This window comes from Scyliorhinus canicula, chromosome 9 (assembly GCF_902713615.1).
Source record: "Scyliorhinus canicula chromosome 9, sScyCan1.1, whole genome shotgun sequence".
NCBI classification, from domain to species: Eukaryota; Metazoa; Chordata; class Chondrichthyes; order Carcharhiniformes; family Scyliorhinidae; genus Scyliorhinus; species Scyliorhinus canicula.
Window position 1 is genome coordinate 111,937,670 of NC_052154.1, and position 17,883 is coordinate 111,955,552.

A 17,883-nucleotide genomic window follows, 5' to 3' on the forward strand; every position below is an offset into this window, starting at 1 on the left:
TCAAGTGACATTTCCTGTCCATCCCCAATTTTCAGACTGGCGGGTAAACCTGAAAATTAACCCTGTTCAGACCTTGGGCGGAAATGCGATGGGGGTACCTCCAGCACCAGCAGTCCCCCAAAAGGTCTTATCTCTGTAGGGGCCAAAAGCGTTCTGAGGTGGGACTTCCTTCTGGCTGAGGGGCAAAAGTCCCACCGCCAGACAACTGGAGTGTGAAATGGCTGTGAGGTAGTTGGTATGGGTGGGTATGTATTTGCTGCTGACTCCATAGATGGCAGGAAGTGAAACACCGCATTCTGAAATATCCTGGCCTAAGACTCAGGTACGCTACCTACCATCACAAGTGGAGCTAGCGATACCCAACAACTGAAGATTTTGTCTATCTTCTCATTTCCAAATGCAGGTGAGTCTGTTTTGCATTATTTCTATTTTTCTGCATTTGTAGTTTGTTTCTTTTCCCTTTGTTTTTCTTCATATCTTTTCACTCCATTTGCCTACTATTTCCGTGTTATTTTATTCCCTTCCATTGCCTTAGTTGGATAATCTCCATACACTACCCATTAATTTTCAATTATTTTCTAGCCTTTCAGAAATAAATAGTCCAATTCATTACCTTGCTCCCCCACCCCACTCCAACAACCCCTGTAATGCCCACACTGTGCCCCCATGTTTATTTTATTCAAGTCCAAAAAGGGTCTTACTTATTTTTCAGTTTGAGGTTGTGATATGGGCTTACATCCAAAACTTTAACCATCTTTTTTATTTTTTCTGGTGCTGACAGACTTGCTATGCACTTCCAGCATTTTCTTATTTATTACCGTGCTCCTGTAGTTGTGTTTGCTGTTTCCCTACCTCCATTCAGGATCTAGTGAGTGCATCTTTGTGTTGCTTAAGATGAAAACAGCCCTGCTCAGAAGTTGAACTTTTTTTCCATTTTCTGTAACCAGTCTCACCCTTAAGCACGTCATAGGTTAGAAGCAGAACAAATCTTTCCGTACTATCAAATAATGCTCCTTCACTACCATTTCATTTCAGCATCCTTCTCTGTACAAGTGTTACAGTTCTATTTTGAACATCAGTCATTCCTGTGCTCTCTAAATGATCCAACCCAGTTAATGTTAAATGGTGTTCATCTGTGGATAGTTCTATGTGATGGACTATCTTCCATAAGAAACTAAATCAAGGCTCATTGAGCTAATTTCTAAGCAGATTTTCTTCCAGCAATCTGGGCTGATTTTGAACACAGTTCAAAAAACAGAATGGATAGTGTAGCACATGCTCAGTAAATTTTTAATCCAAACTCTGTTAGATCAATTTAAGAAAGCACAATCAAGGAGCAGCACTGTTACAACAATCATGTTCTTTGACATGGATTGGAGACTGGAGTAACTCCTGGAATGAAAATGGGGAAGGAGGGAGATCTGTAGCTGGGCAATATAGATGTTTCCTGTTGCACTAAGTACAGGAGGAATTGGCAATTTCTTGGGAGCCGATCATCGATACACCCTCTCATCAGAATTGATGTAAAAGAGAGGCAGAACTGAAGATCAGAAAATATAAAAAAATAACAAATGGACAGAATGCATTAGATGTGGGTAACCATTTCCATATTAGTTGCAGAACAAGAAGCACCAAGGGCATGCTGTACAAAATGTCTTTGCTGGCCATTTAAAAAATAACTTTGTTATAAAATTGCAACATGTCTCAGGAATTTGAAGACTTGCTGCAGTAGGTAGCATTAAGAGGCCAATTGATTATCAAGGACCCAAACATGGTAGCAGGCTTCAATGTCATGAGAATCAGAATAAGAGATAGGCATTTTAGAACAGAGAAGAAGAATTTCTTCAGTCAGAGGGTGGTGAAACCTTGGAATTCTTGAACACAAAGGGCTGTGTCGTCTCAAGTCATTGAGTATATTCAAGGCAAAGACTGATGGATTTCTGGATATAAAGGGATATGACGATAATGCAGGAAAATGGCATTGAGGCAGAATAACAGCCATGATCTAGTTCAGGGTTTTTCAAACTCAGTGCCATGACCTGGCGGATATTGGGAGGGCCGCGAAGCGATTGTGGCAGAAGTGACGAACGGTCGCGACTGTCTTTTAAAAATGCCGGCCTCAACCGACTTTCAAGAATGCTGGCTGCACAGCACATGTGGATCAGGCAGTGCGAAGGCCCAGAGTCCAGTGGGGCAGCCCGGAGCCCAATGGGGCAGGTCGTCTACTCCTAACATCAGCGTGCTGTCCAAAACCAAATATATATTTTAAAATAAGGGACCATTTTATAATAAGGAAGTCAGGGCCAGAGACACAAACAGGTCAGGAACTCACTACTGAATCTGTTGGAGAGAGCTTCTTGGGAGAATCCACAGCAAGACAAACCACAGGAAATATTGGTAAATTAAAGTTTAAAACCCTCAAAACTTTAAAGGCATTTGAAGACTAAGCGTGGTGAGTTCGAGAACAAACCTCTCAATTTTTTTCAAAAGGTTGCAGCGAGAACTTAAATCATCAGCTCAAGTTCTTAGCAGAAATGTAACATTGAATGAAAAAGCAAGTGAGATTGTGAAGATCAAGCAGGCTCACCTGTTGCATTAACGGTAAGCAATAATGGAGTGTCACGAAGGTTGGCCGGCGTGGCTCCCAAAGGTTGGCCAGTTGGTGAAAGTGGGTACCGGGAAAAATAGTTTGAAAAATACTGATCTAGTTGAATGGTGGAATGGGCTCAAGGGGCTGAATGGCTACTTCTGCTCCTACCTCCTTTGTTCCTCTCCAAGTCATTAGCCTATTACATTTCTTTTAAATTTATATATTCGGAAATCATGAACTGTTTATATGAGAAGCAAATCTGAGTCCCTGCAAGAACTGGCCTCACTCTATCCACACCCCTCCTCCCACATCCCTGCAAACACTTTTGGCCAAACATCTCTCTCCACTGAACCAGAAACAGAGGTCCAATTGAAAATACAGAAAGCAAAAATAGTCCCCTCACTGCACTGGGTGGATATATTGGTCACCTCTCTTCCCTCTGAGCAAGTTTTCACTTCCCTATCTCCAGCTCAACATTTTTACCAACCCCCTTCCCACAATGTCTATTTTCCATTTCAACTCATCCATTGGTTGTTTATCCTTTTGTCACATGCCACTGGATTGAAACGCCCTCGTGGAATACTCCACATCACTGTATTTCCCCTTTTCCAATAACTCCAACTACATTTTTTATTTATAGGCTCTCCCACTACTTTCTTAATTTCTTCCCCCAACTGCCAGTTACATGGTTTGGCACCTACACGTACTGATTTGAATTTGCTTTCTTCATAGAATAGACATAAAATTTACAGTGCGGAAAGAGGCCATTTGGCCCATTGCGTCTGCACCGGCTCTTGGAAAGAGCACCCTACTTAAGCCCACACCTCCACCCCATCCCTGTAACCCAGCAACCCCATCTGAGGGCAATTTAGCATGGCCAATCCACCTAACCTGCACATCTTTGGACTGTGGAAGGAAAGCGGAGCACCCGGATGAAACTCACACACACGCGGGGAGAACGTGCAGACTCCGCACAGACAGTGACCCAAGCGGCAATTGAACCTGGCACCCTGGCGCTGTGAAGCCATAGTGCTAACCACTATGCTACCATGCTGCCCCTCCCTTCCTCTCCCTTTCCTTTCTCTCTATCCATAGAGAGGCAAAATAATAGAGGCAGAAGCCTGTAAATAACCTGAACTCCTATCAGCCGGTAAAATGGGAGCTTCTCCACCGTCAAAATATAAAATATAAAATCCATTAAATAGCATGAGGGAACGTAACTAGACTGGTTACTTGATGGCGTGGCACATACGAAATAGAAGTTAAATCATTTGACTAGAATAATTTAAGTTGTGACAATAAAACAGGTTAAATTTGATAACCAAGACTAAATTTTAATTGCTTTCTAGGAAAATAAGCATTATTTTAGCACCTCATGGATATCCTTAAATAACAGAAAGCCCATAGGTAGCAGGTTAAATAAATTCCATTGTCACAAATATCACTTTCACCAACTAGTCAAGCTTTCGGGCCCACGCCAGCCAACCTTCGTGACACACCATTATTGCTTACCATTAATGCAACAAGTGAGCCTTCTTGCTCCTCACAATCTCACTTGCTTTGTCATTCAATGCTACATTTCTGCTAAGGACTTGAGCTGACGATTTAAGTGACAAATATCACTGACTAGCTAGCCCTAGTGAGAGCTCAATGAGCTGATCAGGCCCTCTTAATTCATCCCACAATCTGCATGAGTTTCAGAATTCTGCTTCCCCCATTGTTCTCCTGCTGGAGGTCCATGAACACAGGCAACAGGAGGAACAACAACTAAAAGCAGTCTTTTAAAAGTGGACTCAGGTCAGTAGCTGAAACACATGCACACAAGTTAAGTGAAGTGTAAAATCCTTCCAGCATCAGTTAACATCTCGGTTCGATCCAGGCTCTGGGTCACTGTCCGTGTGGAGTTTGCACATTCTCCCCGTGTTTGCGTGGGTTTCGCCCCCACACCCTGAAGATGTGCAGGGTAGGTGGATTGGCCACGCTAAATTGCTCCTTAATTGGAAAATATGAATTGGGTACTCTAAATTTATTTAAAACCCCATCTCAGACTATTAACCATCATGATAAAATAACCGTCACCCTCTGCAGGTCAAGAAAGAGCCATTAAGTGCAATAGCCCCGCCTACTGACCAAAAGTAGCCTAGCATCCTGAAATTATTGGTCATAGTTCTAAAAATGTTTATTTGATCCAAAAATAAACCATCCAGTCAGAAACAAAACTTCTGTTGCCTAATTGAATTACTGTAATCTAAAAGAGAAGCTGTCTGCTGCCAGATTATGTCATTCATTAGTAAATATGAAAACAAGGCCTGGATTTTCGCTGGCAGGGGATACACAGTTAGCTCTGTAGCCACCTGGTGTGGCCACTGCCCAACACAAAATGGAAGATTGCAAGGAATGCAGGGAAAATGGACATGTTGGAAAGCAAGCCGCTTGCAAGGCGATTGTGTATTGGGACGACTGCAGAAACCGGTTTTGACTGCTGCAGAGACCAGACAGCACTGTGAAAGAAAACCCGTAAACATATTAATGAGGCAATACCGGGCGAGTCCCAGATACAATGGACACAAGTTAAACACAAATCGATACATTCTATGGAAGGCCAGACCCAGTGGCGCCAGAGAAGCCCAAAACAATAGGTCCCAAGAACCGCCTCAGCAACCAAGGAACTGCCCTAGGATTGGGGGTTCAAACATATCGATTGGGAAGAGACCCAATCGATTCCAAGCAGGTAAGGGAGTCCGCCCAAAGGGGCGCGGACCCCCTGGGACCTATAAAAGAAAGGTCCCACACATGGTTCAGTCTCCTGTCTCCGGGCTCCTGTCTTCTACAGCCGTCGAGCAGCAGCCACCAACAAGTAAGTGCCTAAAGACAACGACCGCTACCAGACATAGGCACTCCTGACACCCTTGGCAACTGATAGCAATCCGAAGTCTGCAGACCAGAGCAGAGCAAGAGGCCTTGTTCCCTGACTTTGCAGTTCCTTCGAGATAAGTATTAGTTGTTTAGCGGTAGGAGTAAGTTTAATTCTTTAGCGTGTGCATGGGTAGTTATTATAATTGTGTTATAATAAACTCTAGTTGTTTGGACTTACTAATTGGTGTACGGTTTTTATTGCTTTGAACTTCACCTTGAAACTTGTGGCGGTGTCTTAACGGCACCTGGCGACTCCAGAGCTTAGAACGAGAAACAGAGCCAAGTGAGTGAGAAGCACACTCACCCAGAACGACCAACAGCTCGTGTGCAGCACTCCTGACCCTGGCTGGCTCCTTTGCTTCTGGGGGGTGGGATTGGGAAGTTCATATCACCACCACCCCACCCCCCCACAATTTTAGTGGAGTTAAGCCCCTTCTGTCAGGAGACTGGGTTCAGAACTCTTAAGAGGAATTATGAACCATCGGGAAACCCCAGTCCCAAGTGGGGAAGCAGAGCCACCTCTCTGGGAATTCTTCCATTGTTTTTGTATATCAAAGCCTATCATTGTCTTCTTTCAGTTTCAATAGGTAGATGGTGTATTGTAAGTTAGCAGTGTTTTTATTCAGTTGATTATGGGGCTCTGTCCGGTAAAAGTAAGTTGACCAGGTGATTGATCAGCACTGTGTAAATGTTGAAATGTACTTCTCCACAAGGAAACGTATTAGCGCCAATTCAAAACTGAGAAAACAGTAGGTCGGATCTCTAGTGCAATAATCTGAAGTGATTCAAATACCCAGAGCCCTTTTAAATTGAAAAGAAGCCCTTGGGCAGCTTTCACTTGGAGAAAAAAAATCATGTGCTCCTGGACCACTTTGATTGATAGAATATCTGGTGTAGCTTAGAAGAATATCTGGTGTAGCTTAGAAAAATATCAGAGTCACAGAATTGTTACAGCGCAGAAGGTGGTCATTCAGCTCATCATGTCTGCACTGACTCTCTGAATGAGCCATTCACTAAGTGCCATTTTCCCACCTTCTGTCTGAAACTCTGCACATTCTTCCTTTTCAAATAGCAGACTAATTCCTTTTTGAATGGTTTGATTGAACCTGCAACATTCTCGGCTCATACATTGCAGACGTTAACCACTAACAACATGAAAAAGTTTTTCTCATATTACTTTTGCTTTTTTGCGAATTACTTTAAATCTGTGCCCTTTCATTCTCGATCATTTCATGATTTGAGACCATAAGACATAGGAGCAGAATTAGGCCATTCGGACTATCGAGCCTGCTCCGCCATTCGATCATGGCTGATATGCTTTCTCATCCCTATCCTTCTGCCTTTAGTAACCAAGAACCTACCTATCTCTGTCTTAAAGACACTCAGTGACTTGGCCTCTACTGCCTTCTGCAGCAATCAGATTCACCACCCTCTGACTGAAGAAATTCCTCCTCATCTCAGTTTTAAAGGATTGTTCCTTTAGTCTTTGGAATAGTTTCTTCCAACTGGTCTATCTGTAAACCTCATGATTTATTATACCTCTATTAAATCTCCTCTCAACCTCTTTTCCTCCAAGGAAAACAGTCAATCTTCATAACGGAAGTTCCTCATTCCTGGAAAAATTGTGAATCTTTTTTGCACTTACCCAAATGGCTCACATCCTTCGTAAGTGTGGCATAAAGCCACCTGTTTTCCTTCAGTTTCAATAAGAAATGAAATGAAATGAAATGAAAATCGCTTATTGTCAAAGTAGGCTTCAAATGAAGTTACTGTGAAAAGCCCCTAGTCGCCACATTCCGGCGCCTGTTCTGGGAGGCTGGTACGGGAATTGAACCGTGCTGCTGGCCTGCCTTGGTTTGCTTCCAAAGACGGCGATTTAGCCCTGTGCTGTTCACATTTCCCAGGAGTCATTATTACAGCTAAATCCATTATGAATGCTTGGCTGTGTTTCAGGCTATAGGACCACTTCCCTACACATGGAGCTCTGTTTATATTTTGGTTGACAGTTTTAAGGGGTTATTAAATGATCATATCTGTCTTTAATATGGTGAACGAATAAGTGTTTTTTTTAACAAGAGTGATCACTTGGGGGGGGCATAAATTTCTTTGAAAAGCTTTTATGAACAGGTTTTGTTCAGTACAAAGTGTATTTGAATGACAGTTCTATTAGATTGCTAGAAGTTTAATTTGTAAAATGTTCATTTTAAACACATCCAGAGTTATGTCCATAGTGGTAACTAGATGAGTGGTTGGGAGAAAATGTGAAAAAGGAGAATAATTTTTTTTTTTTTTTAAACTAGATGAATGGCTGTGGAGGATACATGGGGGAAATGAGGAGTGTGATGGGGCATGGGGTGTATGAAGGGACATGGAGGAAGCATGAGGAGTAAGGGGCTGGTTTAGCATACTGGGCTAAATCACTGGCTTTTAAAGCAGGCCAAGGCAGGCCAGCAACACGGTTCAATTCCCGTACCAGCCTCCCCAAACAGGCGCCGGAATGTGGCGACTAGGGGCTTTTCACAGTAACTTAATTGAAGCCGACTCGTGACAATAAGCGATTTTCATTTCATGAGGGCATAAGTGGGCATGGGGGCATCTGGGATGGGATGGGAGGGGTGAAAGCTGAGGATTTGAGGGCCTGTCATTCATCATTACAATGAGACCAATGTCCCAGAAAACAGAGGGGGGGTATTCCAGCCTACCGGTCTTACCATCCGTCCTCCTCCATTACAGCCACAAGCCTGCCTCCAGGGCTGGTGGGTCTGACTCCATCCTGCCTCCACCTTCCTAAAATAAATATTTGGTGGGCAGGAGTCTTTTTAAAGGAGATGGGTCTGCTGAGTAGAGATGTTACTTGACCCAACCTTCTCACTTATTCCATGAAAATTGGGCCCCAATTGTTTTTAACCTATCTTCATTCTCAAAGAATTGGTATATTGCTCCTTATGGCTCCAAACAAATGCTCTGCCTATGTAAAGTCATCATTTCTGAGATGGTATACAAAAACTCTTTATCACAATTGTTTTCCAGTTGAAAACATTCCCCCAGTGTTCTGGATAAAACATACTTGTAACAGGTTACTCATACATTACTCATACATAACTGTCTCACCAACTGTGATGCATGCCACACTGGTTGGTATAAGGTACAATCCATATTTCACATTGGATCAATGTAAAATATATGCTTATAGTGCACGGCTAGAATTGGTTTCTCACCACTTCAACACTAACACATATTGGTTTGGATAGTTTGATCATGAACTCAACAAATAACGTGAGAAATGACTATAAATAAAACCAAAATATACATATTTTCAGAATACCTACAGCTGCTATCAGCTATAGCTTTCATGACAGTACAACATTCGTAAAATATAAGTAACCCTCTTTTCTTAAAAAAAGCATTCTGCATTAGAAATGTACAAAGATTATTGAGGAAGTCACACTGTACGGGATATATAATGCTTATTTTGAAAGCTGCAAAGTGAATGTTCTAAATTTAACAAGTTTTTAAAGTTTCAGGCCTGGCCATCTACATGCCTGGCTCTATTGTAACATTCAAAATGTGGTTACCAACTTACAAGCAACAACAGACAAGTCAGCAAACTCGCACTATTATTCTAAGATTCAGCAGAATGTGTTTGTGCTGCCTTCTTCATTACTTAATTCTAGTGATTGTATCTGGATAGAGAACCAGGGAATTATTAAGAGCAGCTAGGGGTAAGCGGGAAAGGAACTGTCTAGATTAGGTGTGCAAGAATAGACTGAAATATGGCTGGAATTTAAAGGGAATTGTAGGTCTGTAGGGTTACCAAGAGACCCCAAGTTCAACGCATAAGGAATACAAATAAAAATAATTGTCCTTCTTCCAAACACACAGCGGATAACAAAACTACAAATTTGCAAAGTTAAAATTTTGTTCCATTCTCTCTTATTCAGTAGTCTTGTTTATTAGTGATAATAAGGGATAAGGTTAACTGAACAAGGGCTAGACTACTTACTAACTTGCTTGGGAAGAGAAAAATGACTTGACAGCCTGAAAGTAATGAGTGTTTATTCCTTCATCTACAATCCTACATCTTCCTCTTATTTTCCTACTCTCTCTTTTCAAAATTGTTGTTATCACTCATTTTCCCTCACTCGCTCCTAACCCTTGTTCTTTCATTGAAAGGCTTATTTGAGGTATTTTCTCCAGCTACTATTTCTGGCAACTAAAAATTCACTTGGAAGAATATAAAATCAAGACGTACTTTCAAAATAGAAATGCAAAAGCAGTGTTGATTCAAAATCTAGTGGCAAAAAGGATCTAGACTGATCAGGAAACTGGCACAAATGTTTGATTTGTATTAAATTAGTGAACTTGCAGGGAATACAACTGTTAAATAATGTACATTCAGGTCAAAGTCATCTACAGTCTTTGTTTTTCTTTTCTTTCTATTGAGTACACAAACTATGTACCATACTTAACAATAGCCAAAAATGGCTTGTTCAGCTCACAGAATTCTTTTAAAAGGTGTTTTCTAACCTGGCCTGGGGAATGTCAGCTACCTACCATACACAAACCTAAAGTCAAATCTTTATCCACAAAATGATCTGTGAAAGAAGCATTGATTTAAAATACAGCCTATGCAGGTCAACAAACAGGATACTGTCTCTTTGTTTCTAAGTTCATTGGAATCCCCTGACTGTCCTCCCTTATTCTCCCTTCCCATCTGTCACATGATAACACATCTAAATAGCCTTCCTCCCTCTTTGCAAAAACTATGGATATGCAAGACCAAGACTATTTCTTGGATCAACCAGCAAGGCATTTGTCCGCAAATAAAAATATGGGTGAGCTTTCCCACCTCACAGCTAATTACTGTGAAAACTATAGATAGGCTGATAGGCTGGTTAGAGTGCCAGCCACAGCTTTAAAAATCAAACTTATTTCTAGTAAAGTGTAAAAGCAAGTACATGAACCTCCAATCTTCTTGGACACTTCATATGTGTTGACGTACCTGGTAAGTTAGACTTCAACCGATCTAGTTCCTCCTGAAGCTGTCGAATTTTCTCCTGCAATATTACACAATTTGGACAGTATGATGAGGGCTGGCTTTTTGGAAGATCTTCTTCAATGATACCCCCATGCCGTCCACCTGAATTATCTGTTGACAAAGTACTGCTGCTTTCTTCAGTGTTCTGAAGGAATCCAGAATTTAAATGCTTTTCATTAATCCTTTGTTGGGGCCTGGAGTCTACCTCACCTCTTGTGCTGGACAGAGATAATGCATGTGAAGAAGTTCCTGGCCTGTTGAATGTATCACCCTCTTGATGCTTGAGCCTTTGTCGAGCAGGAAAATGACTGTCAACTGGCAATGGATACTTGGCTTGTGCTGTGGTCAATTTATTGATTTCATGTTCCTGTCCACTACGGCCTACAAGCTGAGACTTTTGAGGTACAGGAGATGAGGTAGTTAAATGAAAATTGCTAGCTTGCTTCATAGAATATACATGCTCACATGGGCCACGACCAGAAACGGGATAACCAAGTTTTTCTCTTGAGGTATCAACAGGTGAGCCATGGCTACTTTTAAACAACTGTTCCAGCTTCTTTTTTTTAGGGCTTGGACTGCTGTCGCCATCTTTGTTGCCTCGTTTTCCACCCTTGTTCAAACTGGTATTTTCAAGTCTTTCAATATCTTCCTTATTTAGAATCCCTGGTTTTCTGGATATCCCTGGATTTCCAGTGACTTTTTCAGTGGAATGTCGTCCTAGGCTAGGCTTCTTGCACTTTGATTCCGCTGAAATGGTACATGATGTAAATTACTGGCAAGGTACACGGTTTGAATGTAATTTTTGAGCTCATAGTAATGATTTAGCAGAAGAAATGATCATGTTCACAGTAATATTTATTTAATGTCACCAAGACAAAGGAGTTTTGGACTCCAATGGGGTGATGAGCTAGACCAAATAGTTTACTGACAACACAGTCTGGAATTAGTTTACTGTTTTTCTGAATCACATTTAAAGTTTCTGGTGCCCTGGTCTGAAACAGGTTAATAGGCTTACGGCTAACATAAATCATGAATCACTAGATTCACTGTTTATAAGTCTAGTTCAATACAAAAAGAACATGAGTTAGTCTTTGGTGCGAACAAAATTTCTCATTTAAGGAAAAGGAGGGTTTCCTTGTGCAATTAACAATAACAAAATTAAGGGCAGCACGGTGGCACAGTGGTAGCACTGCAGTCTCACGGCGCCGAGGTCCCAGGTTCGATCCCAGCTCTGGGTCACTGTCCGTGTGGAGTTTGCACATTCTCCCCGTGTTTGCATGGGTTTCGCCCCCACAACCCAAAGATGAGCAAGGTAGGTGGATTGAACACGCTAAATTGCCCTTAATTGAAAAAATTAATTGGGTACTCTAAATTTAAAACAAAATAACCTGCTTATCCAGGTCACAGTCATGTGAGCCCTGTGGACCACCTTAAACTGGATCAGGCGAAACCTGACACACAACGAGGATGCATTGACTCTTGTTCAGGGCCTTGTCCCACAACCCGACTTCTAACTCCTCTCCCATCATCATAGAAATATATCATAGAATTTACAGTGCAGAAGGAGGCCATTCGGCCCATCAAGTCTGCACCGGCCCATGGAAAGAGCACCCCACTTAAGCCCCACACCTCCACCCTATCCCCACCTAACCTTTTTGAACACTAAGGGCAATTTAGAATGGCCAATCCACTTAACCTGCACATCTTTGGATTGTGGGAGGAAACTGGAGCACCTGGAGGAAACCCACACACACGAAGAGAACGTGCAGACTCCACACAGACAGTGACCCAAGCCGGGAATCGAACCTCGGCCCTGGAGTTGTGAAGCACCTGTGCTAACCACCGTGCTACCGTGCTGCCCCCACTCTTCCTCCTACTTCCTCTTCACCTCCCCAATTGGACCGCTTCCCACTCCATCAGTTCCTTATATATTTCCGAGACCCTCCCTTCCACAATTCCTGTTTTAGAAACACCTTATCCTATAGTCCCCTGAGTGGGAGGCGAGGGAAGCTCAGGACCTGACTCCGAATAAAATTCCGTACCTGCAGATACCGGAACCCGTTTCCACCCGGAAACTCAAACTCTTCTTCTAGCTCCTGCACGCTCAGGAAATTCTCCTCAATGAAGCGATCCCCAAATCTCTAAATCCCTGCCCGCTGCCGCCTCCTGAAGCACCCATTCAGCCCCCCCAGGAGCGAACCGGTGATTGTCACAGATCAGTGACCACATCGACGTCCCCTCCAGTCTCATGTACTGCCTTCATTGCCCCCACACTCTCAGGGCTGCCACTACCACTGGGCTTGTGGAGTACCGCGCCGGTGAGGACAAAGCCTTCAGACTCATGCCCTTTTATTTCAATTTTGTTTCTATATATTAGAGGTTTTGTCTGGGTGTATATATTTTCTATGTGTTTGGGCGGGTGTTAATTTATTATTTTTGTTACTGAGTTTCCTTTACATTTTTTGCATTTTGTACTTTATATTTTTGTTGTTGATATTTTGTGAAAACTTTAATAAAAATTATTTAAAAATGAAAAAAACGTTCCGAAGGGCCAAGCCCCCCTCGCCACACCCCGTTAAAGAAGGACCTGCTTCACCCTCGTGGGCGCTCCCGGTCCAAATAAAACCCGAGATCGCCGCATTCATCTTCATAAAAAATGCCTTGGCGATGAAGATTGGAAGACACTGAAATACGAACAGCAATCTTGGGAGGACTAGTAATGATGTTCTGCTGAGTTCAGGCTTGCACAGCCTGAAAGGTAATCATTTCTGAATCATTACTTGAGCAACATACCAAAGGAAAATTAAATGCGTGGCTGTAAGAGTGGTGTGAAAAGAAAGGTTTTGATTCATGGGGGACTAGCACCAGTACTCGAAAGAGGGAGCTATTCTGTTGGGATAGGATCAGTGTCCTGGCAAATCTAATAACTAGGACCACTAACAGAAAGTGGGAAAGTTAAGAAGGTTTAGAAATCCAAGAGAAAGGCTGCGACAATAGAACAGCAGATGAAGTTGGTAAAGATAAGCAGAGTGGGACAGGAAGAAATTTAGAGTTTAACAGCAATCGTGAATCAACAAATGAGGTCCATGAAAAAGATATTAGCGGTGTACATGTGTAATATTAATCTTTAATTTCATTGGCTAGTCAAAGATATACTGAATTTCTTTCAAATTACTTTTAAAAGCCAGCAAAAACACACACTTAAGACGGCTGCATAGTTCGCTTGATATGTTGGTACTACATGTTGGTCTATTTCTGGACGTTTTCAATGTGGACTACAATTAAGACATGCTAAGGTCTAACCAGACATGTACTAATCAACTACCTTCTGTAGTATATTGGGGGCAGCGGTCATGTGACCAGAATCACTATTTTGAAATGTCTTTCATTACAAAATCCTGGTTGCTTTTAGCCTATCTGGGTGTCTGTAAATAGTAAGGAACACCACCTCTCAAGTTTAGAGACCTATCTCTTTTATACTGTGGGATCTATCACAGAGATAGAGAATTTCAATCAAAAGGAACCGCAGGTGCAAAAGTATCGACTTTTGTAAAAGACAAGATTATGGTTTAAGAGACTGTCCCCAGTCGACATCAGCATCAACCCACTGAAATTTCAAGGCCACCGTGGAAAAGCTGCTTCAGCCATGAACCACTGAGAAGTACTCATAAACAGTGGACATAGGATGCCTGAAAAGAAGAGATTCCCCCCCCCCCCCCGATTTATCGTTTATCATTGAATCTTAATTGGGCTAAAAGTTAATCTCCACTACTGTATAACCTGTAATTTTTCATGCCTGTGAGCATGTATATGTTTTGAAGGTTGGGACATGTGTTTACCTCTCGAAGCATCTTTATAGTTTTCGTGGGTGGGTTTTTAAGCAGAGTGCGTGTTTAAACTCAAGAACACCAGTGTGCTTGCACGGTGGCGCAGTGGGTTAGCCCTGTTGCCTCACGGCGCAGAGGTCCCAGGTTCGATCCTGGCTCTGGGTCACTGTCCGTGTGGAGTTTGCACATTCTCCCCGTGTTTGCGTGGGTTTTGCCCCTACACCCAAAAGATGTGTAGGGTAGGTGGATTGGCCACGCTAAATTGCCCTTAATTGGAAAAAATTAATTGGGTATTCTAAATTTATTTAAAAGAACACCAGTTGGACTCAGTTCTTTGCAATCAACATATAAGCAACATAATAAATGGTTAAATGGCACTGAATTGATACCTTCATCCTTACAAATTTCAAAAACCCCTGTTATTATCAATCGGGGGGGGGGGGGGGGGGGGATCTCTTCTTTTCAGGCATCCGATGTCCAACAATGGAACCTGCTGGCAGCTAGGGATGGCGCCGCAGGAATTCAGCCCCCTTTCCCCCACCCAGCTCGTGGGGCTTCACTGACTTGGTTCCAGCGAACCCAACCAACATACCTATGTTCTAGGGCTCCTGCGACAATCCTCACCTCATTACAAGAGGCCTATTGTAATTCCAACAGTAGGCACTGCTGATACTGGACAGCTCCCAGCCTCTGAATGGCCAGAGGCTCTTAGAGGTGGAACAGTTGCCCTGCAGGAAACATCCTGCAGCAAATGCTCACTGCAGTGGTCTGGAAGCCCAAAAGCAGCCTGCAGACTGCCTGATTAGGAAGTAATCCTGACAGGACCCCTGGAAACGATTGATGAGATTGCCTCTGGTTCTTCAGTTGGGGAATGGACCCACCGTTGCGATCATTAGATGCCAACTTTGGTTACAAGTTGACTCGGATTGGTAAAATAAATATTCCAAGGTACACGATATTTTGAAAAGGTAAACAGAATGGAAAACGAGGGTGGAAAGCAATGATAGTAAAAGGATGGCATAAGGATATTTGTGAGAAACAATTTTGGCTCAGAATATTAGGAAGTAGAATCAGTATGGGTGGATATTAGGAATAACAACGGTCATAAAACGCTGGTGGCAGTAGTTTGTAGACTCCTAACAGTAGGCATACTGTTGGACAGAGCATTAAGCAAAAAATTATTGATGCGTGTAACAAAGGTAATGTAATAATTGGGAGGGAGTTTAATCTTCAATTAGACTAGACCAATCAAAGTGGCAAAGGTGATCTGGAAGATGAGTTTGTAGAAAGGTTTTGTGACAATTTCCTGGAACAATGTATTGCGCAACCAACTAGGAGTAGTGCTAGTGTAATAAGGCAGGGTTAAGTAGTAATCTCATATTAAAAGACCCACTGGGAAATAACAATCATAATATAACTGAGTTCCATATTAAATTTGAAAGTGGCACAACCCAATTACAAATAAGAATTCTAAACTTAAACAAAGTCTATATTTAGGTATGAGGGGAGAATTGGCCAAGATTGATTAGGTAAATAGTTTAAAGGTTTGGCGATAAATAAAATGGAAACATTGAAAAAGATCATGCAAAATGCTTAACAAAAAACACTCATTAAAAAGCAAAAGCTCAACAAGAGTCATTTGTGGCTTACTAAGGAAGCTTAAATTGTTAAATTGAAGAAAAGTCCTATAATGCTGCAAAGGGTAGTAATAAACCTGAGGATTGGGAGTGATTTAGAAACCAGAAAAGGATCACCAAAAAGGTGTTAAAAAGGGTTAAAATAGAATATGAGAATGAACAAGCCAGGAATATAGAAGTAATTTGTACAAGCTTTTACAAGCTTCTGACAAAAAGAAAGCGAGCATCTAAAATAAATTGGTCGCTTCGAGGCACAGACCAGATAAAGTGGGGAATGAAGAAATGGCAGAGACATTGAATAGATACTCTTCACTGTGGAAGAGTACAAATTAGGTACCAAAAATGAAAGGTAAACCAAGGGCTAATAAGATTGACGAAAATTAAGGTGATTGATATCAGTAGAAACAAGGGACTAAAATCCAACTATCCCCAGGACCAGCAACTTACATCCTGGAGCTCGAAAAGAGATAGAGAGTTGGTGGATTTCCGAGTTATATTCCAAAACTCCCTAGATTCTAAAGTGGAATTCAATGTTAGCAAATTCAACACTGCTATTCAAAAAAGGAGGGAGAGAGAAAATAGGGAACCACAGGCCAGTTAGCCTGACATCAGTCATCAAGAAAATGCTGGAATCTATTATCAATGCAGTTTGAAAATCAGAATATGATCAGACAAAGACAACATGGTTTACAAAGGGAATTCATGTTTGACAAATTTATTAAAGTTTTTTGAGGATGTAGCTAGTGAGGTAAAGAGGGACCCTGCAAATGTTTTATAGCTGGATTTTCAATAATGTGCCAGACTAAAGGTTAATATGAAAGATAAGGGTTCATGGAGTTGGGGCTAATGTACTTCTATGGATAGAGGATTGATTAATGGACAGGAAGCAAAAAGGGATAAAGGAGGCATTTTCAAATTGGTAGCCTGTAACTAGTGGAGTGTCACAAGGATCAGTACTGCAGCTTGAGCTATTTACAATCGATATGAATAACCTAGACAAAGAGGCATGTATCAAAGTTTGCTGTCAATACAAAGTTAGGTGGGAATGCAAGCTATGAAGAAGACACAAAGAGGCTGCAAAGAGACAGACAGATTAAAGTGAGTGGACAACAGATGGCAGATGGAGTATAATGTGGGGAAGTGTGAGGTTATTCATTTTGGTAGCTTGAAAAGATAGATGGTTATTTTTTTTTAAAGGCACAAAACGTGTAAATTTTGATTGTCAGAAGGATGTAGCTATATTCGTACAAGGAACAGAGAAAGTTAGCATGCAAGTACAAAAACCAATTAGGAAGGCACATGGGACTTCAGGTGATGGTGACGTGCTGAGCGGACGCACATCAAGTGGCTCTCCTCCGAACCAGAACCAGTACTTTTAGGCGTATTTTGCCCGAACATTTGAAGGCAGATTAACCTCAACGGAGAAAAGAAAACAACCACAAAAAAAATGCCAGCAAACGGGAAGTCAAGGGGTCGAAGAGCCGGCAGAAGTAGCGGAAAGGCAGATGAGCCGACAGACTCACGGGGCAGAAGTTAAAAGGTTGATGGCGGCCCAAGAGAGCTTAAAGGGGAAAGTCAAGGACCAGGAAAACAGGTCCTGATGACAGAACATTTGGATAGTAGGTCTGCCAGAAAGCATCGAGGGTAGAGACCCGACGGACTACGTCGCCCAAATACTGGGCAACCTAATCGGGAGAGACATCTTCCCCAGTCCCCCAGAACTTGACAGGGCACAGTGGTCACTCAGGCCGAAACCCAAGGTGGGGGAGCAGCTGAGAGCGATCATAGCGAAGCTGCACCGATATCAGGACAGGGAGAGAATCCTGTGGTGGGCAAGACAGACTAGAGCGAGCACATTGGAAGGCCATAAAATCT

At 42.2% G+C, this 17,883-nt stretch overlaps 1 protein-coding gene across 8 annotated transcripts in view; it reads right to left on the minus strand.

The window, feature by feature from the left end:
- prdm11 (PR domain containing 11) overlaps positions 1 to 17,883 on the minus strand; it is a 197,685-nt gene that overhangs the window by 74,499 nt on the left and 105,303 nt on the right. For 7 of the 8 annotated variants that reach the window (XM_038807402.1, XM_038807401.1, XM_038807405.1 and 4 more), the window contains one exon: positions 10,509 to 11,291. The exons of the other annotated variant lie outside the window; for it this stretch is intronic. In XM_038807402.1, the coding sequence (XP_038663330.1) occupies positions 10,509 to 11,291 (783 nt within the window). The remainder of the gene's footprint in view (positions 1 to 10,508; positions 11,292 to 17,883) is intronic. 8 annotated transcript variants of the gene reach the window in all.